Source organism: Rhinopithecus roxellana, chromosome 14 (genome assembly GCF_007565055.1).
Source record: "Rhinopithecus roxellana isolate Shanxi Qingling chromosome 14, ASM756505v1, whole genome shotgun sequence".
Taxonomy (NCBI): Eukaryota; Metazoa; Chordata; class Mammalia; order Primates; family Cercopithecidae; genus Rhinopithecus; species Rhinopithecus roxellana.
The window spans coordinates 43852687-43873505 of record NC_044562.1 but is presented as its reverse complement, the minus strand read 5'-3'; the positions used below and the strand labels follow the sequence as shown (position 1 = coordinate 43873505).

The following is a 20819-nucleotide window of genomic DNA, read 5'->3' as shown; positions in this document are numbered from 1 at the left end:
CCAGTCTAGAGACGGATTCTCTAGGCAAACCCAAGAACATTTTAGGGCATTAAGACTTAATGCTTTGGTGGAATTCTGGTTAAGAAAGGCTGATATAAAGTATATATTTATTTGAAAGTTATTTATGCTCTTTAAATACTGAAAACAGAGACCAGTATGAAGAAGCAGCAGCATGTTCATCTATTCAAGACAACATTATCTTGGTCTGTTTCACTGCAGTCTTTCTTTTGAAATAAATATTCTTGGTTGTTACACATGAGGAATAATATACAAACACTATACCAAGCTATACAAGCCCCAGTACTGAAGAACATGGCCAGTGCATTCAGACATGCTGTGCTAAAGCAATATAATTCTCAGGCTTCTGTAAAAAAATGGAAGTTCTGCCCACTTAATAGCACCAAGGGCAGTTCACCAATCCTTTCATATCAGAAAGAGTCTTGAGTTATAACTTTAAGTGATCTCTTGGTCGACTAGACCAAATAGTTATTGAAATATTCTCAATAATATGTCAGCAATATATTTACCATTCCTGATAATATTTTTATTTTAGATTTATACTAATAACAACTTAGTTGGGGAGAAAACTCTTGGATCCTAACTACTTCACAACTTCTCAACCCATTGAATTCTGTCACACTGTGTAACAGAGCAATCTGAAGAAATCTGTATATAACATGCATTCACTAATCACCCCATTTACCTTGATTCCTTGGCCTGACTACTCACAGTTAGCTTTTTTCTCTTAAGGTTTATAATTTTAAAAAATTTACCTGAGCTTTTATCTAGGTGTGGGTCTCTTTTCACTTATCTGAAATTCTGTGTTTCCTTTAATTATATGTATCTGAGTTTGAGAGTTTTTGTTTTTAAAGTCTTATTTCATCATATCTGATCATTATTTCTGTTCCAAGTGTTTGATTTACTTTCAATGGAGTATTTATCACTCCTTTTTTGGGTTCCCAGTAATTTTCTTTCATAGTCATTACCTCAAAACACTCATTTTCATCACTTATGTATTTTTTTTTAATGCTTTGTGAGAGTTTCTCAAGTTTACTCTCCACAGATACTTCACTATCTGTAATATTACATTCATCTCTTTCTAATCTAATGCCATTAAAATAGAATGTCAGTTTTGCTACTGTGTATTAGTTCCCCGTCATCCTCCCTGTTATCTGTTTCCCTTTTTCAACCTGTAGCCCTTTCATCTGAGTCTGCTCTCTCCTTACGGGATTTCTTTCCTATTTTAATGGGGTCACATTTATTTTTCACGCTGTTGGGTATGCCCATTGTTTTTGTCTTCATTTCCTCCTGGTTTCTTTCACATTCACAGGGCAGCTCTTCCTTCAATGCTTCAGATTCTTTCCCTTCCTCTTGTTCTACAGTATTTTTTTCAGAGAGCTTTCATCTTCCCCAGGTTAAAGCACAACCAACCCACACTCAGTTTCTGCCAAGCAGAGAGGTACAGATCGCCCTTGCTAGTAGAATCCCTTCCCAAAATGATGTGCAAGATCTAAGCAATTCCCTTATTTAGGGCGGTTCTACTAGAACAAAGTGGGGAACTACCTGTATTCCAAATCATTCCTTAAAACACTCAACAGGTGGAATTTCAAAAATTCCACCTTTTGGCTTCATACTACCTACCTACCTAGACTCTACCTACCTGGGCCCTACCTACCTATGTCCTACCTATTGTCATGGCTCAGGACATGCTACCCCAAACTATGGCCACTTGGAGGCCACTGTGACTTTCCCCCACCTTTTTGTGGGACAGTTGGCCATAAAGAAGTTCTCTAACCTACCTCTTCTGAAAGTATGTCTTTTTTTTTTTTTTTTTTTTTTTTGATACAGAGTCTCGCTCTGTCACCCAGGCTGGAGTGCAATGGCATGATCTCAGCTCACTACAACCTCCTGGGTTCAAGCAATTCTCGTGCCTCAGCCTCCCCAGTAGCTGGGATTACTGGTGCGCACCATCACACCCAACTGATTTTTGTAGTTTTAGTAGAGATGGGGTTTCGCCATGTTGCCCAAGCTGGTCTCGAACTCCTGGCCTCAAGCGATTCACCCACCTCAGCCTCCCGAAGTGCTAGGATTACAGGCATGAGCCACGACACCTGGCCTTGAAAGTCATTAAACCCTCATGTGACAAGGGCCCCATTCTATACCTGGAGGAAAGGAATGTTACACAGAGAGGCCAAGAAGAATCTCAACAAACAAGCCTACCTAAGTTCCCCCATTTATTACTAATGAATAATACCGTTTTTGTACAATCATACTTCTATGTGACCATCCATTGTTCATTGAACTTACACACAAAAACACAGTTTTTCCTGGATCTGTGGCTCTTTGGGTCTTCATTTCTGAAGGCTCCCATGTCATGTAAAACTTTGATTAAATAAATGTGTTATGCTCCTCTATTGTTTATCTGTCTTTTGTTATACGGATACTGGCCATGACTCCTGCAATCGGTGAGAAAAAGACATTACTTTTTCTCTCCTCCACTACCTTTCTAGGCTCAATTCAATTCACCATCTTCTCCATGCAGCCCTTTCCTGCCATGAAGATCCATTCTGACCCCTCACTTCTTTAAAGGCTAATCTTTGTCAGTACCTTACAATATACCAATTGTTTTGTAATTATTTCATGTTTTCTCTAACTCCAGGTCAAGTTAATCAATGTCAGTTACATTTTAGACTTCTCTGTAATAGCACAGAGGCAGAATATTTGTCAACTGACAGAAATGCAGTTATAGAGAACTTCATAAAGAATCCAAACACTTCCACTAAGGTGAAATGTTGAGTAATAGGTACAATTTAGGCAACCAAATCTCTAATACTGAATTAAAAAAAAAAAAAAAAACTCAACATTCTAGTTTCTCTTCTGAAGCTCCTGAAAACAGTTTATTTTTAAGTAGAAAAAAGGCTCTACATATTAAAAGATAAAAAGTTTCCATTGCTTAAAATAACTTGCTAATTCAAAAAATTAAAATAGCATATAATGTGTATGTGTGTGTGTGTGTGTGTGTATATATATATATATATTTTTTTTTTTTTTAGACAGTCTCACTTTGTCACCCAGGCTGGAGTGCAGTAGTGCAATCTCAGCTCACTGCAAGCTCCACCTCCTGGGTTCAAGCAATTATCGTGCCTCAACCTCCTGAGTAGCTGAGATCACATGCTCAGCTAATTTTTGTATTTTTAATAAAAACAGGGTTTCACCATGTAGGCGAGGCTGGTCTCAAACTCCTAACGTCAAGGGATCCGTCCACCTTGGCCTCCCAAAGTGCTGGGATTACAGATGTGAGGCACCATGCCCAGCCATATAACATAATTAAGAACAGAAAATATTCTTTTGGGCTGGGATAGTCTAAAAGTGCTACAAGCAAATATTATATCTCAAATCTGTCAGGATCCAAAATCCACACAATTATGTTTCAATTAGGTCTATTATATTATATTCATCAGCTCATTTCTGTTTAATAATTATTAACTTATTTTTAATACAACTCACATCAATGATCAGAGTAAAAAGTCTACTTACCCCACCCATTGTAATTCCATGAATAAGTGCAACATAAGGTTTCTGGCAAGAACCTGAAAGAAATAGAGCTGTAATTTTCGTTACAGTGTTTATAATACATTCCCTTTTTCTTAAAAAAACCCACATTATATATACTCAAGATTCTCCCTAGGAAATTTTAGCAAGAAACACCAAAGATGACTAAATGTATGGCTTATAAAATACGTATTTTTAAATGTCAATCCAACACAATCCTGTCTATTCGTTATCATTTAACAACTTAATCTTTGATTTTAAACAAAAAACCAGGGCCCAGTGTGGTGGCTGACACCTGTAATCTAAGCTCTTTGGGAGGCGAAGGTGGGAGGATTGCTTGAGGTCAGCAGTACGAGACAAGTCTGAGCAATACAGCAAAACCCCATCTCTTAAAAAATATATAGCCAGGTGTGGTGGCAAACACCTGTGCTCCCAGCTGCTCAGAAAGCTGAGGTGGGAGGAACACTTGATCACTTAAGCATAGGAGGTTGAGGCTGCAGTGGGCTGTGATCATGCCACTGCACTCCAGCCTGGGCAACAGACCAAGACCCTATCTTTAAAAAAACAAAAAAAAAAAAAGGAAGAGCTATGCCAAATTATGGTTGAGAAGACTCAATCTGAAAGATGTCAACTCCCTCCAAATTAACCCATAATTCATTCTAAGTCTAATCATAATCTCAGTAGAAACTTTTGTGAAACCAGATAAAACAATTCTAAAATTCATATGGAAGACCCAAAGTCCAACAGCAGCCAAGACAAAAGACATGTAGAAAACGCATCTTAAAGAATTTGGAAACAAAGTAATGATGCATAAACACTATGATCTATCCATTCTACATATTATTTCTGGAGAAACTTTTGCGCATGGGAAATAAGGGAGCACATACAAGAGTACAACTATGTCCGTAACTACTGGAAGCTAAAATATCCATTAAATATGTAAAACAGATAATTAATGTGGGATATAATCATAATATTGGATACCACAGAACAGTTATATTCCATGTTGTTAAAAACAATTTATGGAATGGCATACACAGTAAGATAGTATTTATATAAATTTCTAAACACAAAGTAAAAATCTTTTCGTTCAAACCTAAAATAAAAGCTAAAAAACAAAAGGAACTGGAAAGTTCAAAAAATGGCAGCCTCTATTTGTCTACTTTGCTGTATAAAATATGATACAATGTTTTGCATTTCTATTTTGTCTTTAAACTTATACATTTAAACTTATACACCGCAGGTGCAGTGGCTCACGCCTGTAATCCCAGCACTTTGGGAGGCCTGGGCAGGTGGATCACCTAGGGTCAGGAGTTCAAGAGCAGCCTGGCCAACATGGTGAAACCTGTCCTTAATCAAAATACAAAAATTAGCCGGGTGTGGTGGTGCATGCCTGTAATCCCAGCTACTCAAGTGGCTGAGGCAGGAGAATCACTTGAACCTGGGAGACAGAGGCTGCAGTGAGCCAACATCGCACCACTGCACTCCAGCCTGGGTGACAGGGCAAGACTCTGTCTCAAAAGATAAATAAATAAATAATGAAATTAAAATAAACATGTTTTACTAGATACTTTAATGTTAAATCATTGCACAGCTTCTTTTTTCATCACTTAGTAATTATTTTCATCAATTCATGTTTTTACAAAAATATATATATCCCCATGTGTTTAATCTACTAGATATTAATTCATGTTTTTATGCCAATATATAAATATGTTTGTCTAAAAGGCACATGAGAAAACCTGAATTTATTTTTTCAACTATGTCAAAATACTTTAATATCACGTATTCAATCAAATTCTAACTTAAAATCTTTTAGTTCACAAATATTTAGTAAAAATGTCAAATATGGTCTAGGAGAATACACTGAAAATTAATGACAATGGTTGTTTTTGAGGAGGGATAAATGGTTGCTTCTGGGGAAAGTAATGGCACTGAGGAAAGCAAAAAAATGAACTGAAATGTAACTTCCAGACTTGCAGTATTATATTTCTTCTGAAGACATTTTAAATCATGAAGCAAAAATAAAATATTGATGTCTGTTAATTCTGGGCTAGAGGGTACACAAGTACTTATTATGTTACTTCCTGTATCTTAACTTTTGAAACACATGCTTGATAAAAACACTGCTTCACCTCCAAAGAAACCTTGAACCTTGAATATAAAGAAATTTTTATTCCCAAGTTCTTTAAGAATTAAGAAATGATACTATATACTTCATTTTATAGAGAAAACTGGAACCCAAGGTTTTTCCCCCAAGAAAGCTAAAGCTACCACATGATCAGAAATCCATATTCTCATACTCATTTTATTTTGAGACGGAGTCTTGCTTTGTTGCCCAGGCTGAAGTGCAGTGGTGGGATCTCGAATCACTGCAACCTCCACCTCCCAGATTCAAGCTGATTCTCCTGCCTCAGCCTCCTGAGTAGCTGGGATTACAGGCACGTGCCACCGCACCCAGCTGATTTTTGTATTTTTAATAGAGATGGGGTTTCACCATGTTGGCCAGGCTGATCTCAAACTCCTGACCTCAGGTGATCCACCCATTCAGCCTCCCAAATTGCTGGGATTACAGGCGTGAGCCACCGCACCCGGCCTCATATTGATTTTTTAACAAACAGCAGTTAAGTATAGCCTACTAATATTAAAGGGTTACTGTTTTTAAATAAGCACTCAAAAATGTTTAATCAACTTTATTTATGCCTGGCACATGGTATTAAAAGTTTAAGTAAGACTGCCTATTGATTACATTTTTTAACAAAGTACATACATCCATCTCATTTCTTTTTTTTTTGAGACGGAGTCTCACTTTGTCGCCCAGGCTGGAGTGCAGTGGCGCAATCTCAGCTCACCGCAAGCTCCGCCTCCCAGGTTCATGCCATTCTCTGCCTCAGCCTCCCGAGTAGCTGAAACTACAGGCACCCACTACCATGCCCGGCTAATTTTTTGCACTTTTAGTAGAGATGGGGTTTCACCGTGTTAGCCAGAAAGGTCTCGAACTCCTGACCTCAAGATCCACCCGCCTCAGCCTCCCAAAGTGCTGGGATTACAGGCATGAGCCACCGCACCCGGCTGTCCACCTCATTTCTTTATTCCATTTCCAAAGCTCTGAGCAGAACACACATACCAACAGCATTGTTCAGCATATATTCTTCTCTGAAGAAAACTGGAGCTATATTCTGTTTTGCCTTTTCAGCTTCTGAGATCACTAGGAAGGAAAGATTACAAAAAAAAAAAAAAAACGATTTAATAGTCAACGTTGTCAACTAGATCAAAAGTATTATGATAATTAAATACTGGGGGAAAGGGAGTACTCTAAAATGACTTGTTAAAGTTTTGAAGTTGCCCCTGCCACACAAATTATATTATAGTCACAGATCCATAGTCCAGTGTTAAAGCTTTGAGGCAAAAATTCCTATTCTTGTTTTCCATGCTTCTTACAAAATGTTAGATTAGAAATTACAGGCTGGGCATGGTGGCTCAAACCTGTAATTGTAGCACTTGGAGAAACCAGGTGGGAGGATTCCTTGAGGCTAGGAGTTTGAGATCAGCCTGGTGAGACTCAACAAAAAATGTTTTATTAGCTGGCTGCAGTGCCACGTGCCTGTAGTCCCAGATGCTCAGGAGGCTGAGCTGGGAGGATCACTTGAGCCCAGGATACTGAGGCTACAGTGAGCCAGGATCATACCACTGTACTCTGGCCTGGACAGAAGAGTGACACCCTGTCTTTTTAAAAAAAATAATAATATATTGCAGCAAACCACATTTTCTTTTGATTGTTTTCTCTAGCACTTAACATTTGCTAGACATACATTTCTTTTGGTAATATATCTTAATACAAAATGTATTATACATGTATGTGTATAGCGCTACAACATATCCCATGTCCTTAAATATTTCTGTCACATTCATTTCCCCCATGAAACATTTACTGAGCATCTACTACACACCAAGTAATGTTTTAGGTGTTGCAGATAATAAAGACAGCAACACAAGATGGCTGTCCTGGAGTTCAGATTGATACTAAAACATATTCTTTCTCCTATAAGAATTGGGGTGCTGTGAGAATGGAAGCAGGAGATGTGTAATTAAAAGAAGGCTTCCTAGAAGAGGTAACCCTAAGCCAAGTTTGAAAAGGTAAATAGGAATTTCCTAGAAAATGACAGGAAGAAAAATTCTGAGTAGGGGAAGCAGTACCCTACAAAGCCTCAAAGTCAAGAAAGAAGAGTAAAATCAAGAATCAAACAGTTTTAAAAGACTAAAGGGCAAAGGGAAAAGGTGAGGCTAGACAGGTAAATAATATACTGACATTCTTATTCACTAACATCAATAGAAATGTAACTTCTCAAAGACATTGCTACAGCATACCATTACCTAGCTTAAAAAACAAATGCTCAGTAAATATCTACTGAATAGTGAACACTATCAAATGGTTTCACTTCTATTGCAATATTCTATTACCCAGAGTTCACATCTTCTACCATATTCTTCCTCCAGTCAATCTCAAGACTGCTAACAAAGTTTCCTCTTCTATATACTGCAACTCATATGCCTTTCCTATCTTTAAGTCCTTTGAGATTTCTCTATTAAAACACAAACTAAACATTTCATAAATATGTTTCCTCCTTTACGGGAAAGTATTACACACAAAATGTTGTCTATTGACTTTTACACTAACTCTAGAATTCTCTTGTTTGTTTTTTGTCTGTTTTGAGACAGAATCTCACTTTGTTATCCAGGCTGGAGTGCAGTGGCACAATCTTGGCTCACTGCAACTTCTACCTCCCGGGTTCAAGCAATTCTCCTGCCTCAGTCTCCCAAGTAGTTGGGATTACAGGCATGCACCACCAAGCCCAGTTAATTTTTGTATTTTTAGTAGAGACGGGGTTTCACTATATTGGCCAGGCTGGTCTCAAACTCCCAACCTCAGGTGATCTGCCGGCTTGGGCCTCCTAACTCTAGAATTCTGGTATCTCTTCCTTCAAAATGTTTCATATGTTGACTTCTTTTCCTGGTTTTTTGGGGTGTTTGTTTTTGAAACAGAGCATTGCCCTGTCGCCAGGCTGGAGTGCAGTGGCACAATCTCAGCTCACTGCAACCTCCACCTCCCAGATTCAAGCAATTCTCCTGGCTCAGCCTCCCAAGTAGCTGGGAATACAGGCACAGGTGGCCATGCCCAGATAATTTTTCTTTTTTGTATTTTAGTAGAGACGGGGTTTCACCATGTTGCCCAAGCTGGTCTCAAACTCCTGAGCTCAGGCAATCCTCCCACCTCAGCCTCCCAAAGTGCTAAGATTACAGGTGTGAGCCACTGCACCCAGCCCTTTTACTGGTTTTTAAAAGAAAGATCTGACATCTACTTTTACCACTCTGAGGTTTCACTGATATATACCTAAACAAACAAATAAAAAATGACTGTCATTGTCTATCATCTTTTATTAAGCTCTTAATCACTGCTTACCAATTCTAAAAGGAAAGGAATATAAGTTTTATCACCTTTGGAATGAAACTCTTTTACCTCAAAAACCTTTTCAAATTTCCTTCAAATCTTTTTCTGACCTAATTTTTATTCTAATCAATTAGTTTCATCTAAATTAAAATTAAATGTCCTTTATAATCATTTTTTGAAAATTTTCTGAGTGTCCACTTATCGTTTTGGACTACAATCTTTCAAGAAACTACATTTCCTGGACTTGAATCCACTGCTTTATATGTGTAAACTACAATAATTCTACAATTTGTAACTGTTATTTCCAAACATCAGTATAAAATTAGGCCTATATGCAGAAATAGCTCAGTCAGAAGAAGCTAATAAACTCAACACACAAAGCTCTGCCCATCTGTAAACTGACAAGATCACAGGCCAGACGAAAGGCTAACTCAAGGCTGAAAAACAGTATTTTTAAAATATGCACGTTGTTGGAAGGCCGAGGCAGGCGGATCGCCTGAGGTCAGGAGTTCAAGACCAGCCTGGCCAACGTGGTGAAACCCTGTCTCTACCAAAAATACAAAAATTAGCAGGGCATAGTGGCAGGCACCTGTAATCCCAGCTACTGAGGAAGCTGAGGCAGGAGAATTGTTTGAACCCAGGAGGTGGAGGTTGCAGCGAGGAGAGATCACGCCACTGCACTCCAGCCAGGGTGACAAGAGTGAAACTCTGTCTCAAAAAAATAAATAAATAAAATAATAATAATAATAAAATGCATGTTGTAGGCAAAACAACAGATTTCAAAAACAATTCAGTTAACAGATCAGTTTAAGCAAAGTTTTCATTAAATTGCAATTTTAAAATTCATTAATAAGTATCTGAAATTATATCCTGAATCCAGCTTTTTTCCTATTCCTAAGGTAATGGTTTACGTAACTCTGGTGAACAAGCCCAAATTACCTTCAGGCTATGTGTATGAGGTATATATGAAACCTAAAGGAATTCCCAATCCCCAAGATATGTCATTCTGTATATGCAAATATTCTAAAATCTAAAAAAGTCTGAAACACTTCTGGTCCCAAGCATTTCAGATGAGGGATACTCAACCTGTATAGATTGATAGAACCCCTGTTAAGTTTTCTGTCTGTAGGAAACTAATTTTTCATTTCGTCCATTGTTCTGGACTTTCACATTTTCATTGGCTCTTGATTCTTTCATCCTACTTATTTGTTAGCTGTCTTTACCAATCCCAAATCACTTGGACTTTTTATCAATATTATATGTGGTTTCACTCTGTTGCTTACACATTAAGAGTAAGACAGTGAGCCCTGTATCAGCACAGTAGAAAGGTTATAATATATATAATATATTATATATAATATACTATATACAGTATATACTCAGAGTATATACTATATATAATATACTCTGAGTATATATAGAGACACTGATGCTGAGAACAGACATTATAGTATAATCATGATTATGAAAAATAAAGACAGTTTCTCTTTTTATCTCAGCATGTTTAAACACATGTAAAGTATATTTACAATATAAATGCTATAAATAAGTACATAGAAGATGGTTGGTTTGGGATCATGAGTAGTGGGAAGCACAGGAAAAATTATGAACATATGAGAGCACGTCATTTTTGAAGAATGGCAAGTCAACATGGCCAGATAGGTCATAAGACTAACAGAACTGCTTAGTATCAGCTCTTCTAAAATATAAAGTGGACCCATATACCCTAACTGGACATTTTATTTGTGATGATTCAGGGAGAGAGACAACATATTTAAATTTCAAAAGGGTATTTGTGTAGTGAGGAAAAAAATCAGCTATTCTCCTCATTTGCTAATACTAACTGCAGAAAGTCTTCAAATTTTTCTTTTTTCTAAGTTAAGAATGTATTAACTTTATAATAAAAAATTCTAAGAAGTAAAGCAAATTACAAATTACTACAAAAATTTGACAATACTTGATCAGTTTTAGTGGGGCGGGGAACAGCATTCAGGTGAAAGGGAAAAGTTTTTACCTCTGATATCACCCCCAGCACAGAAAGCCTTTCCTCCAGCTCCCTTTATAATGATCAGGAAAGTTTCGGGATCTTGTTCCCACTTCTATTCAAATATAACAGAAGATGGTATAAACATATTATAAACACAAACTCATTAAAGTTATATGTATATGCACATATACGCAATAATATATTCATATACATATATGTGTGTGACAGTACATATTCTTATATAAGGGATATCCAGAAGAACAAATCTCATCCCATTCTTCATTGAATGAACTTCATTTGCTTTTCCCAGATAAAGTAGAGGCTTAGGCTATTTCAAAAGGTTGCTAGATGAGTACACTGTGTGATCCAAAGTTCAAGATGGCACCTGAAATCTTTGCCATAACTTTGATACCAAGTAAGGGGCATAATAATAATGTTACATAAACGTATAAATCTGGAGAACAAATCAACCCAAAGACTGCTGATAAATATAGCAATAACCTTTCTACTGTGCTGATACAGGGCTCACTGTCTTACTCTTAATGTGTAAGCAACAGAGTGAAACCACGTATAATACTGATAAAAAATCCAAGTGATTTGGGATTGGTAAAGACAGCTAACAAATAAGTAGGATGAAAGAATCAAGAGCCAATAAAAATGTGAAAGTCCAGAACAATGGACAAAATGAAAAATTAGTTTCCTACAGACAGAAAACTTAACAGGGGTTCTATCAATCTATACAGGTTGAGTATCCCTCATCTGAAATGCTTGGGACCAGAAGTGTTTCAGACTTTTTTAGATTTTAGAATATTTGCATATACAGAATGACATATCTTGGGGATTGGGAATTCCTTTAGGTTTCATATATACCTCATACACATAGCCTGAAGGTAATTAATTTTTTCCCTTAGGGATGCTGAATAAACAGTGTGTTGTGCACTTGTGTTTTGACTGCAACCCATCATGAGGCCAGGTGTGGAATTTTCCACTTGCGGCGTCATGCCAATACTTAAAGAGTTTTTGAATTTTGTAGCATTTTGAATTAAGGATGTTCAACCTGTACTACAGAATAAATATGTGACGCACAAGGAAGACGTAGCTGGACAGACGTGATTGCCCAAAAGGTTCGTTGAATACTGGACTATATTAATTACATTAATAGAAATGTTATTCTAACATGAACATTTCTAATTTCTTCCACTCTGGCCCAACTCTATTATTTGCAACATTTGGCTTATTTCTATGTATCACATTTTGAGACATATTATAATGGTATCTCAAACAGAAACACAAGAATGGAAGACAGACTCATCGAATGAAGAATTAAGGAATTGGTAGCCAGGGGAAAACCAGGATTTGTTCTACATCTGCATGGCAGACTACATTAGGTACTTATATACACTATTCACTTAATCTTTACATATCATCATCCTCATTTCAGAGCTGAGGAGACTGAGGTACGGACAGATTAACTTTCCCAGCTTACACAGTTAATAAATAGAAATCCGAGTTTCAAACCAGACAGTCTGACTTTAAGTCCTGTTTTTCTACTATTCCATGCTGTTCACTTACGAAAGTTTATGGCCTTCTCTGAGAAAAAGCAGGCAGTTTAAAAGTAGCTGTCTGGCCGGGCGCAGTGGCTCACACCTGTAATCCCAGCACTTTGGAAGGCCGAGGTGGGCGGATCACGAAGTCAGGAGATTGAGACCATCCTGGCTAACACGGTGAAACCCCGTCTCTACTACAAAAAATTAGCCGGGTGTGATGGCAGGCACCTGTAGTCCCAGCTACTCCAGAGGCTGAGGCAGCAGAAAGGCGTGAACCTGGGAGGCGGAGCTTGCTTGCAGTGAGCCAAGATGGCGCCACTGCACTGCAGCCTGGGCGACAGAGCAAGACTCCTCTGTCTCAAAAAAAAAAAAAAAAAGCAGCTGTCTTCAAATGAAAAGGTCATCAGGTGGAAGCAGATTAGATTTGTACACTCATTCTCTCAGAGGCAGAAAAAGTATCACTAGTTTAAAGGTCAGAGAAATACACAGTGCCAGAACACAAAAAGAAACTTGCAAACAAATCAGTGCTACATAAAAGTCAAAGAATCTGCCTCAGGAGGCAGTGAGCTCCCTATCACCAGGGATGCTCAAGAATAACTGCACAGGGGAAGCACTGAAACCTCAAGAATCAATGGGGCTTACTGAGATGCAGATCCCAGATAATTATGTGATTCTATGGGAGAAAATACCAGAAGTGTCCTATTATGACATACTTTGAGAAGAATCCATATAACTGCAATAAGAAAATTACAAACCTTTAGCTGTGAATAAATCTGCCGAATCATATTAAGAGTCAGTGCATTGAGGAACTTTGGTCTGTTTAGTGTTATGACTCCCGCACAACCTTTTTTTTCCAATATTACATCTGCTGCTGCATCTGTGTGCTTGGACATTCTCTGTATAAACAAAGAATAACTTTATGATAAAATTTCTTAAGTTTTTATCACAAGCCAACATCAAAACATACATATCAAATGCAAATCTTGCATATTAATGGCAACTAAAGGAATGAATAGGTACATCTTACAAGTTTCTAAAGTTATTTAGATTATGTAGATGGACAATTCCAAAGCAAATCATACACACCTCCTAAATTTTTATTTCTGAGCCAACTGAATAAACTGACTTACTATAGACGCCAGTCTAGAATTTCTTGGACTTTGAAATACTCTTAAATCTTTTAATTTACTACTGTATATCAAGCTCTACGTTACATGCTGAGAAAGCAAAGATGAATAAGAGAGGGCAAATAATTCTTACTATTGTAGCTATGGTCAATTTGAAAATAGAGATGATATTTGAGTTGGGGCTTGATGTATCCCAAGAAAAAGGGGAGATGAGAATTCCAGGTAGAGGAAACCGCACATGCTAAGCCATAAGCAATGATTATTTGGAAATGTTTGTTAAGATGTTAAAACATTAGTGGAACAAAGGCTAGCTGAGGAAATGAGTGGTGAAAGGGTAGGCAGAATAAGTAGTTTGCAGACAGATTATATAATACGACAGACTTAATAATTGATTTTGCAGTACTAACTAATAAAACACCTGTAAGGAACACAGTTTTAACTACACAGTGATTTCCCAGGACTCTGCTATACCCAACCATCAGGACTCATGGCATCACCATTCTTTTTTTAAGTTCTGGGATACATGTGCTGAATGTGGAGGTTTGTTACATAGGTATACATGTGCCATGGTGGTTTGCTATACCCATCTGTTACCTAGGTTTTAAGCCCTGCGTGCATTAGGTATTTGTTCCAAAGTTCTCCCTCCCCTTGCCTCCCACCCGCCAACAGACCCCGGTGCATGATGTTCCCCTCCCTGTGTCTATGTGTTTTCATTGTTCAACTTCCACTTATGAGTGAGAACATACGGTGTTTGGTTTTCTGTTCCTGTGTTATTTTGCTGAGAATGATGGCTTCCAGCTTTATTCATGTCCCTGCAAAGGACACAAACTCATTGTTTTTTATGGCTGCATAGTATTCCATGGTGTGTATGTGCCGCATGTTCTTTATCCAGTCTTATCACTGATGGGCATCTGGGTTGGCTCCAAGTCTCTTGTTATTGTAAAGAGTGCTGCAATACACATATGTGCACACGTATCTTTATAACAGAATGATTTATAATCCTTTGGGTACACACTCAGAAATGGGATTGCGGGGTCAAACAGTATTTCTGGTTCTAGATCCTTGAGGAATCGCCACACTGTCTTCCACAATGGTTGAATTTATACTCCCACCAACAGTGTAAAAGCGTTCTTATTTCTCCACAGCCTCACTAGCATCTGTTGTTGCCTGGCTTTTTATTTTTTTATTTTTATTTTCTTTCAGACGGAGTCTCACTCTGTCGACCAGGCTGGAGTGCAGTGGTTCCATCTCGGCTCACTGCAAGCTCCGCTTCCTGGGTTCATGCCATTCTCCTGCCTCAGCCTCCCAAGTAGCTGGGACTACAGGCACCTGCCACCACACCAGGCTAATTTTTTGTAATTTTAAAGAGACGGGGTTTCAACGTGTTAGCCAGGATGGTCTCAATCTCCTGACCTCGTGATCCGGCCACCTCGGCGTCCCAAAGAGCTGGGATTACAGGCGTGAGCCTGCCTGACTTTTTAATAATCGCCATGCTAACTGGCGGGAGATAGTATCTCACTGAGGTTTTGATTTGCATTTCTCTAATGACCAGTAATGAGTTTTTCATGTTTGTTGGCCGTACACATGTCGTCTTTTGAGAAGTGTCTGTTCATATCCTTCGCTCACTTTTTGATAGGGTTGTTTTTTCTTGTATATTTGTTTCAGTTCCTTGGAGATTCTGGATATTAGACCTCTGTCAGATGGGTAGATTGCAAAACTTTTCTCCCATTCTGTAGGTTGCCTGTTCATGTTCACTCTGATGATAGTTTCTTTAGTGGTGCAGAAGCTCTTTAGTTTGATTAGATCCCATTTGTCAATTTTGGCTTTTGTTGCAATTGCTTTTGGTGTTTTGGTCATGAAGTCTTTGCCCATGCCTATGTCCTGAATAGTACTGCCTAAGTTTTCTTCTAGGGTTTTTACTGTTTTGGGTTTTACATTTAAGTCTTTAATTCATCTTGAGTTCATTTTTGTACAAGGTGTAAGGAAGGGGTCTAGTTTCAGCTTTCTGCATATGGCTAGTCAGTTTTCCCAGCACCACTTATTAAATAGGAAATCCTTTCCCCATTGCTTGTTTGTGTCAGGTATGTTGAAGATGGCACCACCATTCTTAACACATTCCTTTATGTAAAGGCAACACTTAAAACCTTGCATGGGAAAAGTGTGTAATGAAAAATTGAAAATTGAAATTGGAAAATTTTAACTGGAGAATGCCAATTAAAACTAAACAGCATACCTATTAGCAAAAATCTAATAACTAGAAGTACTTATTTTGACTGCATTAAGCAACATGTTTATACAATGTTTAAGTTCTCCTTTATGAAATCAAGTTGCACATTTATTATTGGAGTTAATTTTTGTAAAAATCATCAGATAAAAATAGAAATAATTTATATTCACTTAAAGTTACAGGAACAATTATTAAACAAAAAAGGTTGTGTTTCAATTTCATCTGAATTTCTGAGTTTCTCTAATGAGAAATTTAAATCAAAACTTTAGCAATAGTAAGATATATTTTGTAATCATATTGACAATTATCAAAGTCTGATACACACACACACACACACATCTGATATATTCTTGAGTATAAGTAAACAAACGTACTGGGGAAGGATAAACTTACAGAACCTGAAAACAACAGTCTGATACTTTTTTTCACAGATAGATACACATGGATTTATTTTTCTAAATGCTAGGAAACAGTGTTACTTTTTTTTTTTTTTTTTTTTTACTTTTTAGTTCCAGGGTACATGTGCAGGATTGTTACATAATTAAATTCATGTCATGGGGGTTTGTTGTACAGACTGCCACATAAACTTAGAATACATACAATAGTTATTTTTTTCTGCTCCTCTCCCTCCTCCTATCCTCGACCCTCAAGTAGGCCCCAGTGTCTGTTGCTTCCCTCTTTGTGTCCATGTGTTCACGTCATTTAGCTCCCACTTATAAGTGAGAACGTGCGGTATTTGGTTTTCTGTTCCTGCATTAGTTTGCTAAGGATGATGGCCTCCAGGTCCCTCCATGTTTCTGCAAAGGTCACAACTTCTTCTGTATTATGGCTGCATAGTATTCTATGGGGTATATGTACCAGATTTTCTTTATCCAATCTGCTACTGATGGGCATTTGGGTTGATTCCATGTCTTTACTATTGTGAATAGTCCTGCAGTGAACATATGTGTGCCTGTGTCTTTATGGTAGTATAATTTATATTCCTTTAGTATACACCCAGTAATGGAACTGCTGGGTCGAATGATAGTTCTGTTTCTAGCTCTTTGAGGAAATCGCCACACTGCTTTCCACAACGGTGGAACTAATTTACACTCCCATCAACAGTGTATACACGTTCCCTTTTCTCCACAACTTCCCAGCATCTGTTATTTTTTGACTTTAATAATAGTCATTCTGACTGGTGTGAGATGGTATCTCATCATGGTTTTGTTTTGCATTTCTCTAATGATCACTGATACTGAGCTTTTTTTTTTTCCCATATGTGGTTGGCCGCATGTGTATCTTCTTCTGAAGTTTTTTTTCTCTCATAAATTTAAGTTTCTTATAGATGCTGGATATTGGACCTTTGTCAGATGCATAGTTGCAAACATTTTCTCCCATTCTGTAGGTTGTATGTTTGTTGATAGTTTCTTTTTCTGTACAGAAGCTCTTTAATAAGATCTCATGTGTCAATTTTTGCTTTTGTTCTTATTGTTTTTGGCATCTGCGTCATGAAATCTTTGCCCATTCCTCTGTCCAGAATGATACTGCCTAGGTTGTCTTCCGGGTTTTTACCGCTTTGGGTTTTACATTTAAGTCTTTAAGACTTAAATATATCTTAAAATAAAAATATCTCGTCTTGAGATAATTTTTGCATATGGTCTAAGGAAGGGGTCCAGTTTCATTTCTCCACATGTAGCTAGCCAGTTATCCCAGCACCATTTATTGAATAAGTAACCCTTTTGTCATTGCTTCTTTTAGTCAGGTTTGTCAAAGATTAGACACTTGTCTGTCTCAATGGCTGTAAATTAGTCTAAAGAGAAATCTACATGAATGTTGTAATTGGAAGTGAAGCAGCCTCCCCTGCTTACCAGGGGCATAAGCCATAAGAAAGATTAACTAAAAATGTTAATCTTAGTTAACATTTCCCACTCTCTTGCTGACTTTTCTTCCTGGAACCCAACCAGGCTTTCCTAGCCAAGACTGGAACCAGAGGGTGCTGGCTCACGAGGGAAACAGAGATCACTGCTAAATCCTTTCCCTTTATCTCCCATACAGAACAAAAGGCTTTATCTGCAGGGAGGGGAAGGAAAACCTCAAGCTTGTAGCCCTAGGGCTCTGATGTCTCATTCCAGTGGGGGAAGGAAACAGAGGCCTAATAAATAAAAGTCTTCATCTCAAAAGAGAAGCACTTCAAGACCATAGCCTAAGGACCTTAGTGTTTGTCAACAACAGCTGAAGAAAAGGAATTGGGGACAAAAGAAAAGGAAAACTTAACAAGGCAGTCAATCTCAATCCCCAGAGGAGGGAGAGGGAGTTGGGGGAAGAAGTGGCTGACTACAACGCAGAAGCATGGAAAATTGTAAGGGAATGGAACTCCTCTGCATGGTATTGGGGTGGTGGGCACATGATTTATAAATTTGTCAAAACTCACAGAAATGTGCATCACAGTGAACTTTAATGTACACCAACTGTCTTAGTCCATTCCTGTTGCTACAGCAAAATGCCTTTAACTGGGTAATTTACAAAGATTATAGAGGCTAGGAAGTTCAAAATCAAGATCAAGGCAAGTTCAAGTTCAAGATTCAGAGACTGGTAAGACCCTATTTTTCATGAGTTCTGTGTATCCACACATGGCACAAGGAAGGAAAAGGGCAAAAAGGATTAGTTAACTCCCTTCAACCTCTTTTATAAGAACACTAAGCCATAAGGGTGGGGTGCTCATGACTTATCACTTCCAAAAAAGCCCCACCTCTTAAATACCATCACATTTGGTATTAGGCTCCAACATATGAATTTTGGAGGGACACATACATTCAAACCATAGCATGAGCTATCTTTTAAAAAGGAAAAAAATTACCCAGGATATCAGGGAATTCCAATATGGAATGCAGACTATGACAGATGAACTGTCAACTGAAGAATCAGAGATTCGTAAGTTTGGAAAAGACAGTTTTACTTCTCATAAAAGAGGCTGCAGGCTGACCAACCCACAGGCTGGGAAGCACAGCCTCTGGCAGAAGCCAAGAGCAAGCATTTCTAGCCAGGGAAAGATGAGATGGGAATTTATGCTGAACTGGCTGGTTACACAAACATATTCAACAAGTTAAGGAGGAGCTATGAATATTCACAAACAGGAGGCACATGCATGTACAGTAAGCCAACATGTATGCAACATGCATGCCATGTTAACTCTGGGGTGGAGACTTAACAATTAAATGTATCACAATTAGGCCCTATACATCAAAAGATGAAGTAGAGGAAATGGAATCCCACTGTGTGCAGCCTCCCTCCACAGACTGGCCAGAACCACTCCCATCATCCCTGGTCTTTTATTAGGAAGGAATGCTGGTCAGCTGCTGTGTCAAAATTGCAAAAAGAAGGAACAACAGTTAGGTGGTTGCTTGAAATTAGCAGGGGAAAAATTTAGGCTAGTCTCTGTGTAACTCTTAGGGAAGAAAGCCTAATGGTGGCTAACGAGGGAGGAGGTATTACAAACTCCCAATCCATCTTGGCCAGGAACTCATTCTTTCAGCTTTCTCTGGGGTCCCCTTGGCTGAGAGGGGGATCTAGTCATTTGAGGAAACAGGATTTTTTCTTTCTCAGAACCTAACTGAATTACACATTATGACATAACCTCAGTGAAGTGACTGTGGTGATGAGGAAGCTAACTAACTTTGGAAATCAATGAAATGACTGAAAACTATATGGATGATAAAGGAACTGTACACCAACAGTGTACTATTATCAACACGGCTTTTCCTGGTAGCGGGGAGCAGGTAACAATTCTGCAACTGCTTTGCATATATACTAGGCTTAAATTAGTAAGTAATGGAGCCTGGCTCTCACTGTCAGGAGCAGAGTTACAGTTAGAACAAGAAGAGAAAGACAGAATGAACCCTGACCTATGGTACTGGATTAAAGACAAAGACATCACTATGAACTCATGTTTAGTTTAATATACATACACAGAATAAGTACAGAAACAATTATAGATATGCATGAATATATGGGTAAGTACATAGTGTATATGTATTCTATTACACATACATACATTATCCTAGCTCTATTCTCTGAGAGAAAGCCATGACACTCAGTAGCAAAGAGCACTCCCAGAGTCTAGATCTTGATTTCTAAATGCAATTCTCCAATAAAGGCAACCAGAGCTCCTTAGAGAAATGGCTGATTCCAGCACTAAGATAGGGAAAACACAAAATGAGTCCAGAGCACACCTTCTAGCACCAGAAAGGAAATGTTCAAAAAGAAAAAAAAAATTAAAAGGATGGGGTCACATGAAAGAAATACAGAAGCCAAAATGAAAGAATTCCTAATGGCCAGAACTGGAACAATGAAACAATCAATAATTTGATATTAGATGATAGCCCAAAGAATAAATATCCATGAGTCCACACAGAATAAATAAATGGAGGAGAAAAGATCATCTTCCTTACAGAATTCTAAATGACATACGTAGTTATCTCCCTTCCAAGAGACACAGCTTTGTCCCCTCACCTTTTGAGGGTGGGCTGGACTTACTGACTTGCTTTCAATAAGCAGAGCATGAAAGGGAAAAATAGTAACTTTACAGTGGAAAACAATAAATGATACTTACACAAAGGGATAAAAGTTGGCATTATCAATGATGTCATGTAGATATCACATACTCCCTGATGCATTTATCAAAACTCACAAAAACTCCCTGATACAATGTGATAAGAAGGGCAATTTTCCTCTGTCATATTCTTGCTAAAAACCTTAACTCTAGTCTAATTGTGAAAAAAACAACAGAGAAGCCCAGATGAGATGGTATTCTACAGGCTACCTGACCAGTACTCCTTACAACTGTCAAGGGCATGAAAAATACGGAAAGCTAAGTTGAGAAACTATCACAGACTAGAGGAGACTAAAAAGCATGACAAGTAAATACAGTGTCATTGATTCCTGGAACAGA

General features: G+C 38.0%; 1 protein-coding gene across 3 annotated transcripts in view; it reads right to left on the bottom strand.

Moving 5' to 3' along the window:
- Positions 1-20819, bottom strand: part of HIBCH (3-hydroxyisobutyryl-CoA hydrolase) — a 124967-nt gene that overhangs the window by 82659 nt on the left and 21489 nt on the right. For all 3 annotated transcript variants that reach the window (XM_010379746.2, XM_010379747.2, XM_030916577.1), the window contains 4 exons: positions 13291-13431; positions 11016-11100; positions 6680-6760; positions 3538-3590 (listed from right to left, as the gene is read on the bottom strand). In XM_010379746.2, the coding sequence (XP_010378048.1) occupies positions 3538-3590; positions 6680-6760; positions 11016-11100; positions 13291-13431 (360 nt within the window). The remainder of the gene's footprint in view (positions 1-3537; positions 3591-6679; positions 6761-11015; positions 11101-13290; positions 13432-20819) is intronic.